At 41.7% G+C, this 18,200-nt stretch overlaps 1 protein-coding gene across 2 annotated transcripts; it reads right to left on the bottom strand.

The window, feature by feature from the left end:
* Window positions 1-643: 643 nt before the first annotated feature.
* Window positions 644-16,999, bottom strand: DDX3X (DEAD-box helicase 3 X-linked). 2 transcript variants are annotated; one of them, XM_032426517.1, is made up of 17 exons: window positions 16,475-16,999; window positions 13,385-13,442; window positions 11,590-11,637; window positions 9,608-9,740; window positions 8,508-8,666; window positions 8,325-8,424; window positions 7,767-7,902; window positions 6,614-6,699; window positions 5,998-6,096; window positions 5,728-5,888; window positions 5,190-5,334; window positions 4,956-5,100; window positions 4,561-4,742; window positions 4,355-4,472; window positions 3,952-4,105; window positions 3,491-3,630; window positions 644-3,281 (listed from the first exon to the last, which is right to left on the bottom strand). In XM_032426517.1, the coding sequence occupies exons 1-17, from the start codon at window positions 16,517-16,519 to the stop codon at window positions 3,202-3,204; spliced, it is 1,989 nt and encodes a 662-aa protein (XP_032282408.1). In that variant the 5' UTR covers window positions 16,520-16,999; the 3' UTR covers window positions 644-3,201. The 2 variants fall into 2 exon arrangements, with proteins under 2 accessions (XP_032282408.1, XP_032282410.1); XM_032426519.1 differs by having other exon boundaries at window positions 3,491-3,627; window positions 16,475-16,661.
* Between the last annotated feature and the right edge of the window lie 1,201 nt (window positions 17,000-18,200).

Genomic DNA, 18,200 nt, shown 5'->3' with positions numbered 1-18,200 from the left:
TTAAGTACTTTCCTTAGGTTAAATCGTATCTGATTGCCAACACTTCATGTTTGACCCCCAAAACAGAGCAGTCCTTGCGTATGTTAACTTCTTAGAAGGGGTCTTATCCTGACCGTCTGTTAACTGGTAGTAGGAGCCTGCAGCAAAGTGGAGTAATGGAGGCCAGCAAAGAAACTGAAGGGGGAGGAAGGGTGCCCATGCCACCTCCATCACCCTGACCCCAAATACATTTAAAAGTAGGCTCCATGACCAACATGGGGCTTGAACTCCCGACCCTGAGACTGAACCACGTGTTCTACCGACTGAGCCAGCCAGGAGCTCCCTCCCCCAATACATTCTTGATCCTTAAGTGTTCACCATCACTTGGATTACTAGTACATTCGGTTTTTGCCTTCCACTGTTCAAATGACCTTCAAGTGCTTCAAAAAACAGATTCCCACCCATATTAAGCTGCTCAAAGTACAAACCAATTTGCAATACACACTGTACATCACTAAAGACCTGAATCCCATCTATTCCAACAACTTTTTTGGGCCAACTTCATCTTTTATTACAAATACTTCTATCAGAGTAATTCTGTCTCCAAGAGGCATCTCCAAATTAGCACTGGACGGCAAACCAAAAAAATTACACCTTACAATTCTTCAGGCAAGAGCACAACTTTATTTTCACCTATAATAATAAACCACAATTGACAACAAAGGAGACTGTGCAGTTCAACTTTTTATTTTAATAAAATCAGAATATGCACAGCACATGCAGTGCTAGCATCTAAACTAATACAATAAGCAATTACTAAAGCTACAGTGACTTGAAGTTCAATCTTTACATTCAGCAAGTTTAAATCCATTCTTACATGATTTTTGAAACCTTATTAACTGAAAATATTGCTTGCTGATAAAACTTGCTCAAACGCTACCGCTGAATGTACAAGTCACTGAATATGCCAATACAACAAAGATAACCACATGTTTGAGGATTGCAATGTGCCAGACATTCACTGAAAAAAAAAATACACACAACTAAACAAAACTCACGCAACAAACATCTGAGAATCTGGACACTTCTTATCAGTGTTTTTGAAGTGTATCATTAATATCTTAAGACAAGTGTATCAAAACCTTGGCATGATTTAATTTCAAGTCGCCAATTTTGTTTTTACTAACATCAGAAAGTTATGGCTACACTGCCAATGCCGGGTCTGCTTAATTTGACTTAAGAGTTTAATATGACTTAACATTAAAAGCTCACACTACCCCGAAATATATAATTTCACGCATACGGTGACATTCAACATTCAAGTGCCAGTGTTTTTGTACTGTCTTTTGGTCAAGTTTCTTTAAACTTTCAAAGAATCACTTTTAGGCTTACAAAAATAAATATTTGTCAAAATGTTCAATAAATATTACATAAAACTAGCAGCAAAAAGTATCTAGAAATCTGTCGTGTGCAAATAGTTTTTCTTCCCAACTATTATTCCCATGGTCCCAAATAAATTTTAGAATCTAGTCCCATCCCCTTCCTAGACAAGCTGCGTTCAACAATCTCCAAGAGACAAAATAAGATTGGAAGTTTAAGGACACGCACACAAGACATATATATAAAATTCTCTGAATGTGCAATAAAAGAAGTACTTTGTAAAAAGTTATGGGCAAAATGTACAAGGGCCTAAACCTAGACTAATTGAAATAGCACCATAACAAATGACCTCAATACTGTCAAGTGCACCTACTTAATAAAAGTTTTAGAACAAGGCACAATACACTTGAAAATCTATTGCACTTTAGGAAATTTTTGCCGTCTTCCTATGCCACTGTAAAAAGATTGAGCGTTTTGATCACCGCATTCTGGCCACAAAATTAGCACAGAATTCAAAGTGGCAGAGGCATTTTAGTGGTGGACAATGCTCATCTTTGGCCAGATTTAGCATAAACAGACTATAAATACAATGGAAACCTATGCAACTAAAACTGACTAAAACTGCACTGTAGAGCAGAATCGACACCTTGTGCAGTTATGTACATATTTCCAACCTGTGTGATCTCAAAAATTTCAGTTTGTTACTCTTCTGGAGCCATTTTTACAAAGTCTATAGTAAGCCAGTTTAACATCTCAACGCAGCTTGAACAGAGTAATGTGAATCGGCATTTAAAATAAAGCCTGCTGCATTAATTCTTCCTGTTCATACCCTCTTGACCAAAAAACATCAACACTAGCATGCGTTATTAGACCAAAAATCACCCAGGGCCCCGAGGAGGGCTGGTCATTGCTGTGGTCAGCCATTCTACCATTTCAATTTCATTTATGGCAGGCATTTAAAAAGTCTAAGTAGATGAATTCTCCTAAAAACCTATTTCAAGTTATCAGACCTTTAAACTTTCCCTGTAATAATATGCCCACATTTGGCTAGCTCATAGTTAATGATCTGCCTAAACATTGAAAGAGGAATTGCTGTATTTACTTGCATTAACTTTGAAAACAGTGCTTTGAATGTATGCATGTATTCATACATCACCTCATCATGACTGGAATGGCTTGTTTAAAGACTATCAGGTTCTAAATACCTATCCAGGATAGAGTGAGCAAATCAGAACTTTAACTTAATACAGTTTGCCACATTAGAAACTAATTCCATTAATATGCTTCAAGACGTTTGTTGTTTTCCCCCAATCTGCAAGTATCAAAAAGCCCTAATGCAGGCTACCGCATAAGTTTTTTCCTTATAATATTTATGGATGAATCGATGATTCCTGTTAAGTTGTATCACACCTGTGTGCCAAGGTTTGATTTTAGCCCAAGTTCAGTAAATTTATTTTGTCAAAACAATTGATATCTTGAGCATTACTGAGCCAACAGGACATCAAAATAAAAAGTTGTCTAAAGTTAAAGGCACAGTACATTAACAAACAAATGATCCTCAGTCACAAAATTATAAATGCAGTTTGGGATGGGGGTTGGCGGGAGGGGAGTTAATCCAAACTACAGCAATGAAGTCTTCGAACCACCTTCTGAACAGGGCTGCTGATTGTTCCTTTCAATTCTTCATGTGACCTTGAGCTCCCTTAAAAAAAAAATTTCAGTGGAGAATCACAGCTGGTAATGTACTGCGAGTTCTTGAAGCTACACAAGGTATAGTCTGGCTAAGTTACATGTGGTTTCCATATTAGCTTGTTTGGCAGGGTGGCCTACTGCAAAGCAGGTTCAGTTACCCCACCAGTCAACCCCCTGGGAGTTATAATTTCCTCCATATCCATCACTGTTGTAAAAGCCTCCATAGCCACCTAATGAGAGATTTAAAAGAGAGAAAAATTAATTAAGTCATCCACCGTTAAATACAATCTTTCCCTTCTTTAAAAGTACTTTGATGTCAAATTACGAAAAGCAATCTACAGGGCTGCACTTCCCCACTGTTTTTAATGACACTTTGAAAAAGAGGACTCCAAGGAAGAAAGCAGCCCTTCCAAAAGACAGGTTAAAAAATTCACATTACCTCCACCAAACGCCCTGCTGCTGCCGTGGCCGCCGCCACCACTGCGGCTGCTGCTTGCGCGGCTGCTGCTGAAGCTGGAACTGCTGGCACCGCTGCTTTGTCGATAGTCTCGGGCGCCGAATCCTCCACTGAATCTACTACTTCAACGACAGGGTGTGTTGGGGGTTCATGGGACGATGACATGCCACCAAATACCCCAATTCTTGTTAAAACTTCCCAATGGTCAATTTCTGATTTTGCAATGAAAACATTTCCCTATCCAGCCCTCTCTTCCCTAGTAGTGATCAAAGGCTGTAGCCACGAGTGGCTGGCTTCAACTCAGTGTCAACCCCTTCTAACACCCCTCACCCAAAGGACCCGGGCAACCTAAGAAATACGAAGCCTGCTCAACTAAATACTGGAAAAGTGAACTGTGGACGTGGCACCCATCCTTCTCTTTATGCACCACCTGTACACCTTACCTCTTAGATCGTCCACGACTGCTACCCTTGTAGTGTTGTTCATAAGCCATGTTTTCTAACCAAGAGGGCACTTCTTGTTTTGCTTCAACAAGAAGATCCAACAAATCCTTGGTAATATTTATATTCCTCTCGTTAAAGAATGAGGTGGCAAGGCCTAAACCAGTTCCAAAAAGTACAGAAATTAAGGTCTTCCACAAAACCAGAGAGTTATTCTTACTTTCCTACACAGCATATTAAGTAGAATACCAAGAAAAGAGATGACAAGTCACTTGTTTGTATTGCTGAGATAGATTTTAACTGCATTCCTTAGAGTAGTTCTTAGATTTAAGATCCTGGGAAGTTCTTGGCTGCACGCCTCCCACTGAAAAACCACCACCAGACCATCAAGTAACCGAACACTTACCAAGGTTCCCTACACGTCCTGTACGGCCAATGCGATGTACATATTCTTCAATATCACTTGGCAAGTCAAAATTGATAACATGTTTCACATTTGAAATATCCAGTCCTCTTGCTGCTACCTGAAAAATAATTTTTGTTATATATGGCACACTTAAAGCCAAAAATTGAACATGCTGAACATCAAAGTAAGAATGGTCTTATACATACTGCTGTAGCCACTAGAATTGGGCTTTTTCCTGAGCGGAACTGGTGAAGGGCCTCTTCTCTATCTCTCTGAGATCGGTCTCCATGGATACTGGTACAAGCATATCCTTCATGGTACAAGAAATCTTCCAGAGAATCTGCACCCTTTTTGGTCTCCACAAACACTAAGGTCAGTGAATCCTTGCCTGATTGTGAAAAATTACCAGGTTTTTGTCACTAATAGTGACTTAGTTCTCTTTACATTTAGTAAACATGCAAAGAGAGGCAAATAATAGACTTTTAACGAATGTTCTGAATGGGGAGGAAAAGCAGTAAAAGGGATCCAAATGGATTCTCATTACCTAAGTCACCAGCGTGATGCTAATATTGTCATTTTACCTGTTGCATATATTTATTACCTGTTGCATTTAGAAGGTCAAGCAAAAATGACCGTTTGTCGGACTCTTCCACCCAAACTACTTTCTGTGTAATATTCTCAGAGGTAGAGCCAACTCTTCCTACAGCTAAAAAGATATACTCATCCAAGAAATCACGAGCCAGCATCTGAAAGAATTTTAAAAAAGAAAAAAAGTTTATTATCTACTGAAATCACCAAATTCCTAAGTGGTGAAAGTTGCAGCATCAAACAATACCTGTATTTCCTTAGGGAAAGTAGCACTAAACATCATAGTGTGGCGGACACCCTTTGGAGGCATAGTATCTTCTTCAACTATTCTACGTATCTGAGGTTCAAAACCCATATCCAACATCCGATCAGCTTCATCTAACACCAAGTATCTGCCATAAAAATAATCAGTTTAGATTTGAGAAGACAGTTTTAGTACAGCTGTTATCAAAACTAGTATTATTTTGATAGTTAAATTCCTCATACTGCATGATCTGACACACGTACATGAGACCTAGCCCAGGATTTTTGCCATCATTCACAAGCATACAGCAAAACTAGCTCTTACTACTTTTCACTCTGTCCCAGTCTGGTTATTCTCAGCCTCTACTAAAAAAGGTCCCTGGATTTTTCAACATTAAAGTTACAATTAGCCAACTTCCTGCACAAGTACTTATACAAGCCACTTCTCAAACTTAAAAATGTCAACAATGCTAATAACTACTGCAAAACTAATGGCCAGGAATTAAAAATTATTACATCTCATGCACTTAAAATTAACATACTTGCAAAAGTCTAATCCAATCTTTCCTCTTTCCATCATATCCACTAGACGTCCTGGAGTAGCTACTAACAAGTGGCATCCACGCTCTAAGTCTCGAATCTGTTGACCAATATCAGCACCACCATAAACCACGCAAGGTCGAACTCTAGATCGGTATGAAAACTGTAAGCGAAGAAAGTTTATCAACTTCAAGGCCAACACTTTTACATGGTCATAAAACATTTAATTAGAATCAATGGGAAAGCCAATAATCCCTGAAATGCATACTTACTTTCCTGGCTTCCTCGTAGATCTGTACTGCCAATTCTCTAGTTGGTGCTAATACCAAGGAGATTGGGTATTGCTTGCGACGTCCATACCTTCCATTTTCCTAAGAAATAATTTAAGTTAAACTCTTTAACATCCTTTTTTAAAGACCCACTACAACGTAATTCCCTTCTGTAATTTATTGATTACGTGAAAACTTTTTCACTAAATAATTTGGAGTAACTAGGAAGTTCTTTATAAAGAACTCTCATTTAGAAAGTTCTCTCAACAGCGACCTACAAAGTTCTACAATAATCTCCCACTGGGGTGCCTGGCTGACTCAGTCGGTTAACGGCCTTCGGCTCAGATCATGATCCCAGGGTCCTGGGATCGAGCCCTGTGTCGGGCTCCCTGCTGGGCAATGAGCCTGCTTCTCCTTCTCCCCCGCTTGTGCTCTCTAGCTCTCTGTCTCTCAAATACTTAAAATCTTAAAAAAAAATAACAACAATGTCCCACTTGAGGGGCACCTGGCTGGCTCAGTCTGTAGAGCATGCAACTCTTGATCTTGGGGTGGTGAGTTCAAGACCTACAGCGGGCATAGTGCTTACTTTAAAATAAAGTCCCATTTAACAAGTATTTACCTTCATGGCCCTCAAAGCCTCGCCTGGACCATCTGAATAAATCTGACTCAAGATGGGTAAGAGAAACGCTGCAGTTTTTCCAGACCCTGTTTAAGAGAAAGCATATTCTAATTCAACCACAGAAAAACCTGCTTATTATTTTTAAATATAAAATACCGAGAAGTGACTTCTGAGTCAGCAAATGAAGACCCAGCCTATTTATCTTTGTAAATAAAGCTTTATTGGAATACAGCCATGCAAAATTTCCATGAGGTCTATAGGTGCTTTCAGACCACAACAGCCAAAATGAGTAGATTGGCAACGGAGACCATGTGGCCCATAAAACAAAAAAGGTTTATTTTGTTCCCTTATAAAGTATACCAAACTCTGATCAATAACAATGTAGTATTCACTTCTTTGCATTTGTGTGGGTAAAGAGAACAACCATTTTGCCTCAAAAGTGAGGTCAATTTCAAGTTCTAATACTTCCTTGCAGGTACTGTAGATATTGATGGTGTACAAAGGATGAGATTCCCACTCTCCCATAGGGAAGAAAAAATACCAAATGATTATTATGTATTTTTAATGGGGGGGGGGTCTGCCACCCTCTTTCATATCAGTCAAACTCACCAATATAGCAAAGCTTGTACTCAATTTAGAGCTGTAGCCACGAATGGCTGGCTTCAACTTGGTGTCAATCCCTTCTAACACCCCTCACCCAAAGGACCCGGGCAACCTAAGAAATATCCCCATTCCCAAAAGATGGTAGGTGCTCCTTTCCCACGAAGGCACCTTTCCCTTGGCCACATTCCTATGGATCACAGACTATTCGAATCTTATCCCCCTTATTCCAGATATAATGTTACAGTGCTCATTTCCCACCAATGCACAGACAATAATCTATCTATCCCTCTTGCAGCAGTACCGGACTGAGGACTTTCTATAGGCCCTAATGAGAACGCTAGAGAGAAGATAAAATCCAAAGGTCCAACACAAGAAACAGCAGCCAGCTACTGCATACCTGTATCAAAGCATACCGGTGAGGCTACATCTGGGACTCAAGCTTCCCCGTGAGACTAAGATACCCCGTGTGGTTTTTTTGGTACTAGCTTTACAAGACCAAACCCTATTACGGTATTCTTGACAATTTTTTACTTTTATCAAATAAACTTACCTGTTTGAGCACAGGCCATCAAGTCTCTTTTCTCTTTGATAATAGGAATAGCATGCTTTTGCACTGGAGTTGGGCGAGTATAACGAGTAAGCTCAATGTTTCCCATAATAATTTCTCCCATCTCAACATCACTGAACTGTCAAAGAAATTCAACGGGGTTAAATAGCTAGAAATGCTATCTGGAGCCATTTTTGCTTTACACTAATACAATAATAAGGGGGAGAAAAACCCCTAACAGCTGATTTGTACCATACAGCTGCTTTATGTGAAACGACAATATATTTTGAGAAAAATCAACCCCCAGGGTTAATATACATTGGAGAAGTCTGGGTTCTTCCTATATTTGACCCATTTTCTATTTCCAACTATTAGTAATGGTGACACTGAACTCAATCTTTCCCTTTCCACAAACCAATGAGGCAGGTTTTTAATGTAACTAAAGAATTATTAAAGTAGGTACAGTCTGCATTTGCTTTTAAGAAGCCCGCCTCATTTTGATGTGCTGTGAAAAAGTTTACACTTCCCTCTGTCTTAAAAAGCTCAAGCACAAATACTTACACTTTCAATGTGTGGAGGACAGTTGTTGCCTGTTGCCTCAACTGGAATGTCATCATATTTCTCAAAGTTAATCCCAGTGTTTCCTCCAGAAAAGAGTTCCCTGAAATCAAAAGATTGGTACATTTACTTGTTATACTAGCTGATAAGGCTTTATCACAATTAACATACATTTCAAAAACTTACTGTTCCAAGCGTTCACTTGGTGGGAGTGGTTTTGACCAATCATCTTCATCTGATTTGTCACACCAGCGACTATTTCCACCACGTTCAAATTTGCCAAAACCACTTCTGTCACCACGGCTGCCAATGCCATCATAGTCACTCCGTCCACGATCATCAAACCTGAACAGCATAAGCAACTAATCAGAATATCATTTAACCACTATCAGATTCCTAGTACTACTCTAGAACTGTACCTGGAGAGAAGTTGAACTGTTCATTATGGCTAACTTCCAGGATGTCAATTTTCCTTACTCTTATTTGACAAATAAGGCCTTTTAATTAATCAGACTGTGTCATTCACATATGCTAAATATGTATCCTTCTTGATTTCTGTATTATACAGCCTACACAGGCCTCATACATGCTGAAATTAAGAACCAAGTCTTAAATATTTGGTATCAGCACATAACTTACGCCTTTATTTAAACTTCTCATCCAAATGTATTTTAGTGGTAGGAAAAAGAAAAAGCACACCAAACATCAATTGTCCCAGTTATAACTAGGATGTCACTTGAAAGGACAATCAATTCACCTGTGTGACAGACTTTGAATAAAAGGTAGAAAATAATCCTTACCTGAATTAAGATGTTTTTAGTTTTAGGCCTGTTTGCGAAAAATCAGGACACACAGGACTAACCACAGCTATTAGGCGCATGAGGTCAGTTCACCACTTGTGTAATCAAAAATATAAGGTGTTTAAAAATTGTCACATAGAATATCCACAAAAAATCTCAACCATATTAGGCCACTCACTAGATAAACTTACTCCTTTACATATAAATAAAACTGAAGAAATATAAAAGCAACTGATTTCACTATGCCCAGGGGCATATTCTTATTCTCATCCAATTTCTATGTAACAAGTTCAATTTAGTTAAGACCTCTTACAACTAGGAAAATAGGATTACACAGACATAATGCTTAACATCCAAACAGGTGGTCTATTAAGGGAAAAAAAACATACTTAATGGTCAGAGGACAAGAATGAGTACTTAACAAATTAAAGACCAATTCCTAAATTGCATACGCACAAGACCAGAAGATCAATAAAAATCACTTACCTTCCCCTTGATCCACTTCCACGATCACTAAAGAAACTAGACTTCCCTCTTGAATCACTACGAGATCCAAAACTGCTGTACGCATCCTTATCCTTACTAGAACTCCACCCTGAACTGTCTTTATCGTAGAATCCTTCAATGAAAAAAAGCAAACCCATTTTATTGTATTAATTAGAAATTTACAATACCTAGGTCTCTGAATTCGAAGCCTTCTAAAACTTTATCTTATGTGTGTGAACTGGAAGGACAATGGAAATATTCCTATCATGGTACTAGAAAAGAACCAAGATTTAGAGCTGATTTACAACTGGAACACAAAATTTTTTATATTTTTAACTCTCTCCACTAGAAAATACTGTGCACTAAGCCAAGCAATTTGACAGTCTAAAAGTGTTCTAAAATGAATAAAATACCACCTCTAAAAAGGTCAATTGCTTTGCCTATAAAACAATTGTTATATGACCACAATTTAATGTCCATTCATTTTATAGGTGTTAACCCAGTTTACTAGGAAACAGCTGCCATTATTTCAATGTTTCTTAGAGGTGCTGTTTAAGACATTCCTAAAGGTCAGATTACTTTTTAATAAGAGTATTTTCCAGTTTCAAAAGTAAAAAGTAGAACAATGCTCTGTTCACATGAAATGTATACTGTCAGACAAGAATCAGGAATACCTAGAAAAAAGAAAAATCCTCATCCCTGCAACACTGTTAGTGTGGACAGATTCTTACGTACAACTATAAACATTCAATAACAGGGAATGAGAAAGGTATAAATTAGCCCAACAGGTAAGAGGGTTTAAAAACAAGCAGTGGAGGGCTTAAACAAGTTTCAGTAGCACTTTATTAAACAGAGATCGTTTACAAGTAATTTTCCTTCCGCCTGATGTCCCTACTATTAGCCAGCCAGGTGATTGACAGCCTTAGCTAGCAATAAAGAATTAAATTACATTTCTAAGACCTTTCAGTTCTAAAACCTCTATACTGCCTCTTCCCTTTGATCTCTGTCACTGGGATGAAGAGGGAAAAGCACTAAGCACTAAATATACGTGGGGCCAATTTCAGCTAGAACACTCTCAAGAATGAGAGAACCCATGACGATAAAGACAAAATGTGCAGTAACTAGGAACAACGATACGATAGTTAAGAAATTATAACATGGATTTTATACCCATGTATTGCAGAGACAGTGCAGCTAACAAAGACTGCACACGCATATGGAGGAACGACAGCAAACCACAGGATTCTGTGGGCTTCTCCACCCTTCCGCCTTCTTTATCATCTTCTTCTTAACCTTTAAATAGTTTTCCAAACCTTCACTTTGCCTCCAAATCTCAGATCACCTATTTTATGGAATATACAGCACCCAAACAATGGTCCCATAATGAAGTATGTACTAGTTATCACTACATTACAAACACAATCAGAAAAGACCAGGTGTTGTGATACATTTTAGACGAATCCTTTCAAATGAAGCAGTTAAGGGCAAGGAGATGAAACCAGAGGATCACTCCCAACTTACTGGGAGCATGCCCAATGCTACAATCGGTTTATAATCTGTTATCTATTCTGCAATAACCCATCTTTCTTTTGACAGCTCTGCAAAACAGAAATAACTGGGTTATCAACCATGCAATTTGGTTTACATAGTAGGGTGCCTACTCACCTTTTTCAATTTGAAATCATGATGTGAATGATTACAAACACAAATCACAAAGTACAACACTAGTAAAATTGTACAAAGCCATGCCGCCCTTGGCCACAGAAAATCCAATGGAGGAAATAGAATTTTGCACTGCGTGACTGTAGATGAGTTTTCCCAAAGTGAAATATATAATAATTTATAATAATTTCCTAATATTTGAACCAATTCTGACAGGCACAGGAGAGCACAATGTTTACGGACTTCCCAAAGTGCCTCATTTTTCCCTAGGCTCCGACTTCTAAACACAAAGAATTAGGTCTACTAAGTTGTTGACTTACCTTTAGTAGCTTCTCTGTTCCTTAAGTGAGGAGGAATATAGCGCCCCTCTAAAAGAAAGAATATAAAAGTAAATGCCAAAACTTCAAGTTAAAGCTTTTCACGAAAATTTGTGCAATTAAAAAATGGTCCTGGAAAAAAATTTTAGTATCCAACCTTCTAGTCTCTTACTTGGAAATTGAGAGGGGGGAAAATGAATCTACTTTTACTTTAAATGGGTATTGCTTTTTAAGAACTTAAAAAAGGGAGGGGGAGGAGGAAAAGTTTGGTAAATAAAAATTTGACTCAGAACCTAATCACTGAAATCCACAAATAAATATAACTTGTCACTAGTGGTTAGTGTAACACAACTTTTTAAAGGGGGCTGCTATTATTTCAGAGAAAGGTCATAAGCAGACACGGTTAACAACCTAAGTATTACAACCTCACAGACTACTATGTAATAAATCATGGAATTAGACATTGAGAGACATTTTTGTTTCCATCCTGGTAAGTTCCAAAAAATAGACGATACACATTAAGGAAAAACTGCAAAGGCGAAAGGATTTCAAGGAACTGAGAGTTTTAACTTGGGGCTTGCTGAGTCTATAGTCGACTTGTTCTGTAGGCAGGCAAGAATATAGCCTAGACAATGGATGAGAAACAAAAGCAAATAATGTGTATCTACCAAGTAAAGGAAAATCAACCTGCTTTATTACTAATGAATCTACAACTTAACTTTCCTTTCCACTTTTGGGTTGAATTAAATATTAAATATCTCTAATTAGGATGACCAACCCTTAGGGGCGCCTGGGTGGCTCAGTCGTTAAGCGTCTGCCTCCGGCTCAGGTCAGGATCCCAGGGTCCTGGGATCGAGCCCCGCATTCGGCTCCCTGCTCGGCGGGAAGCCTGCTTCTCCCTCTCCCACTCCCCCTGCTGTGTTCCCTCTCTCGCTGTGTCTCTCTCTGTCAAATAAATCAATCTTTAAAAAAAGGATGACCAACCCTTAAAAGATCTTTACCATGGCAAATAAAGTAGATTATAAAAAATACGTTAACTTTGTGCCCAGCGAGGCCCTTCTTGCCTAAAAATGAGGTCACATCCTTTACTACCTAACACAGTGCTTGAAAAAAAATGCTTTCACACCCTACAGCCTGTACCCATTTCCCCCCTCCTTTTCTTGGGGGGGTTTAATAGGAAGAGACCTGACCTGAAGAAAACTGAAGCAAGTCTACTGCCAAATAATAAACCACCTACACCTCAATACTAATCTGTAACAAGTCTCAAAAAAGCAAAAACAAAAACTGAAAAAATAAAATGAAATATAGCTTTTATCTAACTTCTTTTGAAAAGAACAATGCAATTCAGCATTTACAATCCTAACCACCACCTCAAGATTCAGTATAACCTTGTAAATCTCATGTTCTTCACAGGAAAGGGTTAGCTGTAGCATGTGTATGTTCCCTTTACTGAATTTAATTCTGGTAAATTCACTCGAATAGGAATAAACACATTCCCACCACCTCTAAGCTGGGCTCAAGATTCATAATGAACATAAACACTTCCAAAGATAATTTGTTTGTATCAAGTTCTTTTTAATGATTTTTACTCAAAAAAAAAAGTCCCTTTTATTACCAAAAGGCCACAAAACTTTAGATAAATTACTAATTACACTACATAATTCTAAGAACACACTGATTATATAATTCTTTCCACAGTAAAAAGTGGAGGGGAATTCTTAAGCTTTAAGTAAGTCCAATGAAACATAAAGTTATTAAAACTCTAATATTCAAGAAATTCATAAAATGGTTTACTTACTGCTTGCTGTACTTCCTCCACTCTGATTATCGGAAGAGTTCAGGTCTAGGCCAGCAAACTAGGAGAAAAGAGTTAAGTGGTTAGCACACTAGAGAAAACCAGTTCTGCCCTCCAGCACTGAATAGCACTAGTTGCCCTGCCTGCTTCGTAGGGCTGATGTGAAACTCTTAATGAGAATATGAACTAAGAATGCGCTCTGAAGACTGTAAAATTCTAAGCAAACCCAAAATAGCACTAACTGTTTATACTATGGAAAGCAGCACACCAGGATGCTAACGTTATCCGGTAGAAACTGGATCCAAATTTAAGTCATTCCATTAAAAATGAATTTCCCCCTGTAACATTTTCCATAGTAAAAGCCCCAAGAAAGTATTTTTTTTTATTTAAAGATTTTATTTATTTATTTGACAAAGAAATAGAGTACAAGTAGGCAGAGTGGCAGGCAGAGGGAGAGGGAGAAGCAGGCTCTCTGCTGAGCAGGGAGCCGGACGTGGGGCTCGATTCCAGGACCCCAGGATCATGAACTGAGCCGTAGGCAGCCACTTAACCGACTGAGCCACCCAGGCGCCCCCCCAAGAAAGTATTTTAAAATGTCAGCGAGGCAATGGATTCATCTTTACTCCAATCATATTTGACAAATGTTTCCAATGCCACCAACTTCCTACTTGGAATTATTTTAAGCCTACAGAGCACACCTGAAAAACAGAACAAAATTTTAACTGACCATTTCTTAGTTCTTTTATCCCTAAATGCTGCACAAGTATTTTTAATTAGGGTAGCACTCTTAAGAACAACTCTCCCATTTTCAAGATCCAGATTAAGTTCAGAAGACTTTGGACATAAATAGCACAAGTGATATTCAACACTTTCTTGTTGAACACATTTCACTACCTTTAATCTCCATTTCTACTCATCCCCTTACACTGGAACTCAAAACCTCAACATTCTACAAAAAGACCTGCTATGTTTTCTCATTCTTTTATGACTAACCAGAAACTACTTGCAAGCAATACCGGGGGGGAAAAAACTACACGTGTCAAAAAAAAAAAAAAAAAAAAAAAAGTTTATTTTTTTAAGAAAGCCACAAAACACCAAATCACATAGTACTGATGCCACCTGTTTGCAAAGATGACATAAGTCTTCTGTTAAAAGTTCAAGATTGATACTGTCAAATTGCAAGCATCATCAATGGAGTCACTGAAAACTGGAAGCAGATGCTAAATCTTAAAAAGTAAGTAAGTATGGTAAGACTTTCAGGCACCTCGCTTCCATAGTTTGTATTAGCAAAAACGCTGCCATGCTTTCTGTTAACAGACTGATTCTTTCAAGTGCGACAGGAACAAAAACTCCTTTTGCACTTGTGTTACAAGTTTTGTTAATTTTACACTGGGCAACAGGAACGATAAAGAGCACGTTAAAGACTACTATAAAATGTTAGGATTACATTGCTTCATTCCTGCCTATAATCTTTTTAAAACGGCTCCACCTATACAGAAAATGTTAAAACTGGGGATAGCCAGTGCTCTTGACAAGATACTCTATGTGCTTCATTCAACATATGACCTGTCAGCAATATGGAGGATGTAATTGATTCATTAATGGGGGGATGCTCCCAAAGAAACAGATCATTAAATCTCTAAAATTATATTACACACGACTACATTAAAATCTACTATCAATTTGTGTCACTAAACTTCGTTTCAGGATTTTTCTGGCGTTCGTGGTAAGAAGTTTAAAGGATCCAAACATCCCACCTAAAAGCTTATCAGAAGCACGTTGCTTCAGTTGCAGAGGGATGCAGACTTCCTGCCACCGAAGCCCATAACCCCTCCTCCTCGCTCAGATCACACGTCCTCCTCTAATCTACCCCCAAAGCCTTAGAAGAGGGGATTCCGGTTAAGATGACAGACCCGGAGATCTGACCTATTTCACAATTTCACTGCACAGGCAGCAACAAGTCAACAACAGTGTTTATTTCCCCCAAGCTACATTCCGGGTATTTTTCCTCCGGCCGATTCCTGGATCAAACGTCACAAACACGGGAATGGTCATACAACCCGTGGTACCACCCAAAACAACGCGCGGCCCTCGCTAAATCGCCACACTCGAAACTATCTGGAGCAAGGAAGGAAAAGGGGCCACTCCAGGTCCCTAACCTCCCTGATGTCTCTCCGCCGCGTTCTAATCTCTATCTAGAACCCAGCGCCACCGCGCACGCAGAGACCATTACTCCCTCCCCTTCCCCCCACTCCTCTCCGAATCTTCTGCGTCACAAAACTTTCCACTCCGGAAACGCGGCCTCCGCGGCCGCGGCACCCACCGTACGATGGCCCCTGCGGAAAACGGGCTGGAGCGAAAAAGCCTGCGGAAGGAAGCCCGGGAGGAATAAGATGTCCATTCCATGCTCCTTTCCAGGCCCTCGCCGGCCGGGGGCCCGCTCTCTCCCGCTAGTGGGCCCCAGCGCCGCCCAGCCCCACACAAAGAAGGCCGCCGCCATTACCCCGAGCGCAGGCCACCCCCCGCGCCACCCCCTCCCACATTCCAGGGCCGCGTCCCTCTGCTCACTCTCACACACACACACTCTCACACACACACACACACACACACAAATGCCGCTGCGCGCGCGCGCACGCACACACACCAACGCCGCCGGGTCTCTGGGACAGGAATCCAGGCCGCGCGCGCAGTCGAAAGCCCTAGAGGCCAAAGGGGTCCCCAATCGCGCAGCGCTACGCCGCGCACCCCCCCCCAACACACACCACCCATGGGTCACTAACCAGTCGAGGTTTGCGCGTGCGCGTCCCCGCGAGAGCGCGCGCACCCCCTCCCCCTCCACCCGCCTGCGCACGCACACACAAAAGCCGCCATTGTGCTCGGCCCGGGGACAATACCGCGGGCCAAGCCGGAGCCCCGGCCCGAGCGACGGCCATAACCAGCATTCCTGCCACCTCCCCGTTCTTCCACAGCCCCGAAACACTGACACTAGCCAGCTCGAGGCACCCAGGAAATGGGAACTAAGAGTGCCAGTTAGCGCTGCGCCATAAGCTAAGTTAGGTCAGCAACCACCCCGGTAGACTCCTTGCAGCTCACCTGCTGGTCCAGCCCGAGCGCATTTTCCACCGCCACATGACTCATCCCTGAAGAGTACCGAGAACTCGGAGTCTTCCTCTGCTGAGCGACTGTGTTTGACTCACCGCGAAGGCTCTCTCACGGGAGAACTGCGGCTCTGGAACTCACGGCGCGGCTACCGATCTAATATACCCACTCGAAAGGCTGCTACGTCAGCACGTAAGACGTAGGCCCTCCCTCTCACACCCGCCCATCTCCTGCCGCTGTGACTTCTGCCTAGCTACTGCGCGCTCGTTTAGTCCAAACCTCGCGTGATTTCCTAGTCAGTCCCGTCCCTGGCTGGTTGTCCTACCTTGGCCCTCAGAGCGCCAAATCTGTCCTAGTTCGCTTGAGCTTCAGTTCCCTTGTTCTTCGCTAATACCCTAGCCTGTCTTTGAGATCTTGAGATCTCGCGATAACTCGTTGGGTCCCGTTTTCCGCCTGCGAGGAGGTCTTAAAATTTGACCTAGGCCTCTTCCCCCGTTTTCTCCCTGTGCTCTCAGTTTTTGCTGTTCTTTTCAACCGAGCACTCGTTCTAGTTTCTGTCAGTCCTCCGACTTGGGGATGTCGGTAGATTTCTTCGAACTAATAAGCCCTCGTTCTTTCGCGGGCAGCCTCCCCGAAAACGGAGTTAGGCAAAAAGCCCGAAGCCCGGAGGACGGCGGGTCACGTGACCGCAGGTGTTGATCGCGGTGGCCATTTTGTGGAGCTGGAAACCTTGGCCATAATTGAGTGCTCGGAAGGCGGGGGGGTGGGGGGAGAGGGAAGAGGGGTAGAGGAGGAAAGAAGGGGAAAAGGGGGAGGGGGGGAAGGGGGAGGGGGGAAGGAGGAGGAATGGTGGTGGGGAGGGGGTGGGGGTAGCGGAGGGGATCTGGGGACAAGTGCTGGTGGCCGGACCCTTAACTGCGCGGTTGCCTAGGCAGCGGGGCCGCCGCCTAGGAACGCAATAGCCCCTCCTGTTTCGCCCTGCGACGCGAGAGCGCTCCTGCGCGCGCCCCCGCCCCCCGGGGTGAGGAAACAATGAGACAATCAAGCGCTGAACCTGAGCCAGTGCTTGTGTGCCCTCCCGGGACCCCGGCCCTCCGTGGGAACAACGGCTACATTAGGCCCCTAGTTTCCTCCCGCGGGGCGCTTAGCGACTCAGGGCCGGTGGCCTCCGGTGCTCTGCTGCTTCTCCCAAAGCTAGGGGACCCTGGGGTTTGCAAACGGCTCTCCTAGAGAGTCGGCAGTGTTTGTAGCTGGGCGCAGTCAGGATCTGCGGAAGTGCCACGGCGTTATCGGCTTGGGGTGGGGGTGACCCTCAGGCCACTACAGTGGATGAGAAATGGGAGGAAATGGGTTTCTGCCGTCGGAGGAACCCGTTCTTGTGGACCCCTCCGAAGCAGGCCACCCCTAGTTCTTGCTTAAGTGCCACAGGCCCTTATATAGAAGAAAATGTATTGACTAGTAGATCCCTGGCTTTAAGTGAGCAGCCGCGCATACGTGGTTCTTAGAAATGCTTTTCCTCCTCTCTTCTAACCTTCAGACTGACAGAATTAAATAATACACAGGGTTTTCCACCATCCCTCAAAGGGTCTTCTGCAGCCAGAATTCAAATAGTTAGTGCTCATCGCATAAATTACCACGTAGCTTCTCTCCCTTTCCGATTTTTAAAATTGAAACCGAAATTCTAAGGAGATAGGAGATAATATAACACTTGTGACCTGGC

Source organism: Phoca vitulina, unplaced genomic scaffold (assembly GCF_004348235.1).
Source record: "Phoca vitulina isolate PV1807 unplaced genomic scaffold, GSC_HSeal_1.0 scaffold35, whole genome shotgun sequence".
Taxonomy (NCBI): domain Eukaryota; kingdom Metazoa; phylum Chordata; class Mammalia; order Carnivora; family Phocidae; genus Phoca; species Phoca vitulina.
Note: the sequence above shows the minus strand (reverse complement) of the source record. Positions and strands in the feature narration are given on the sequence as shown.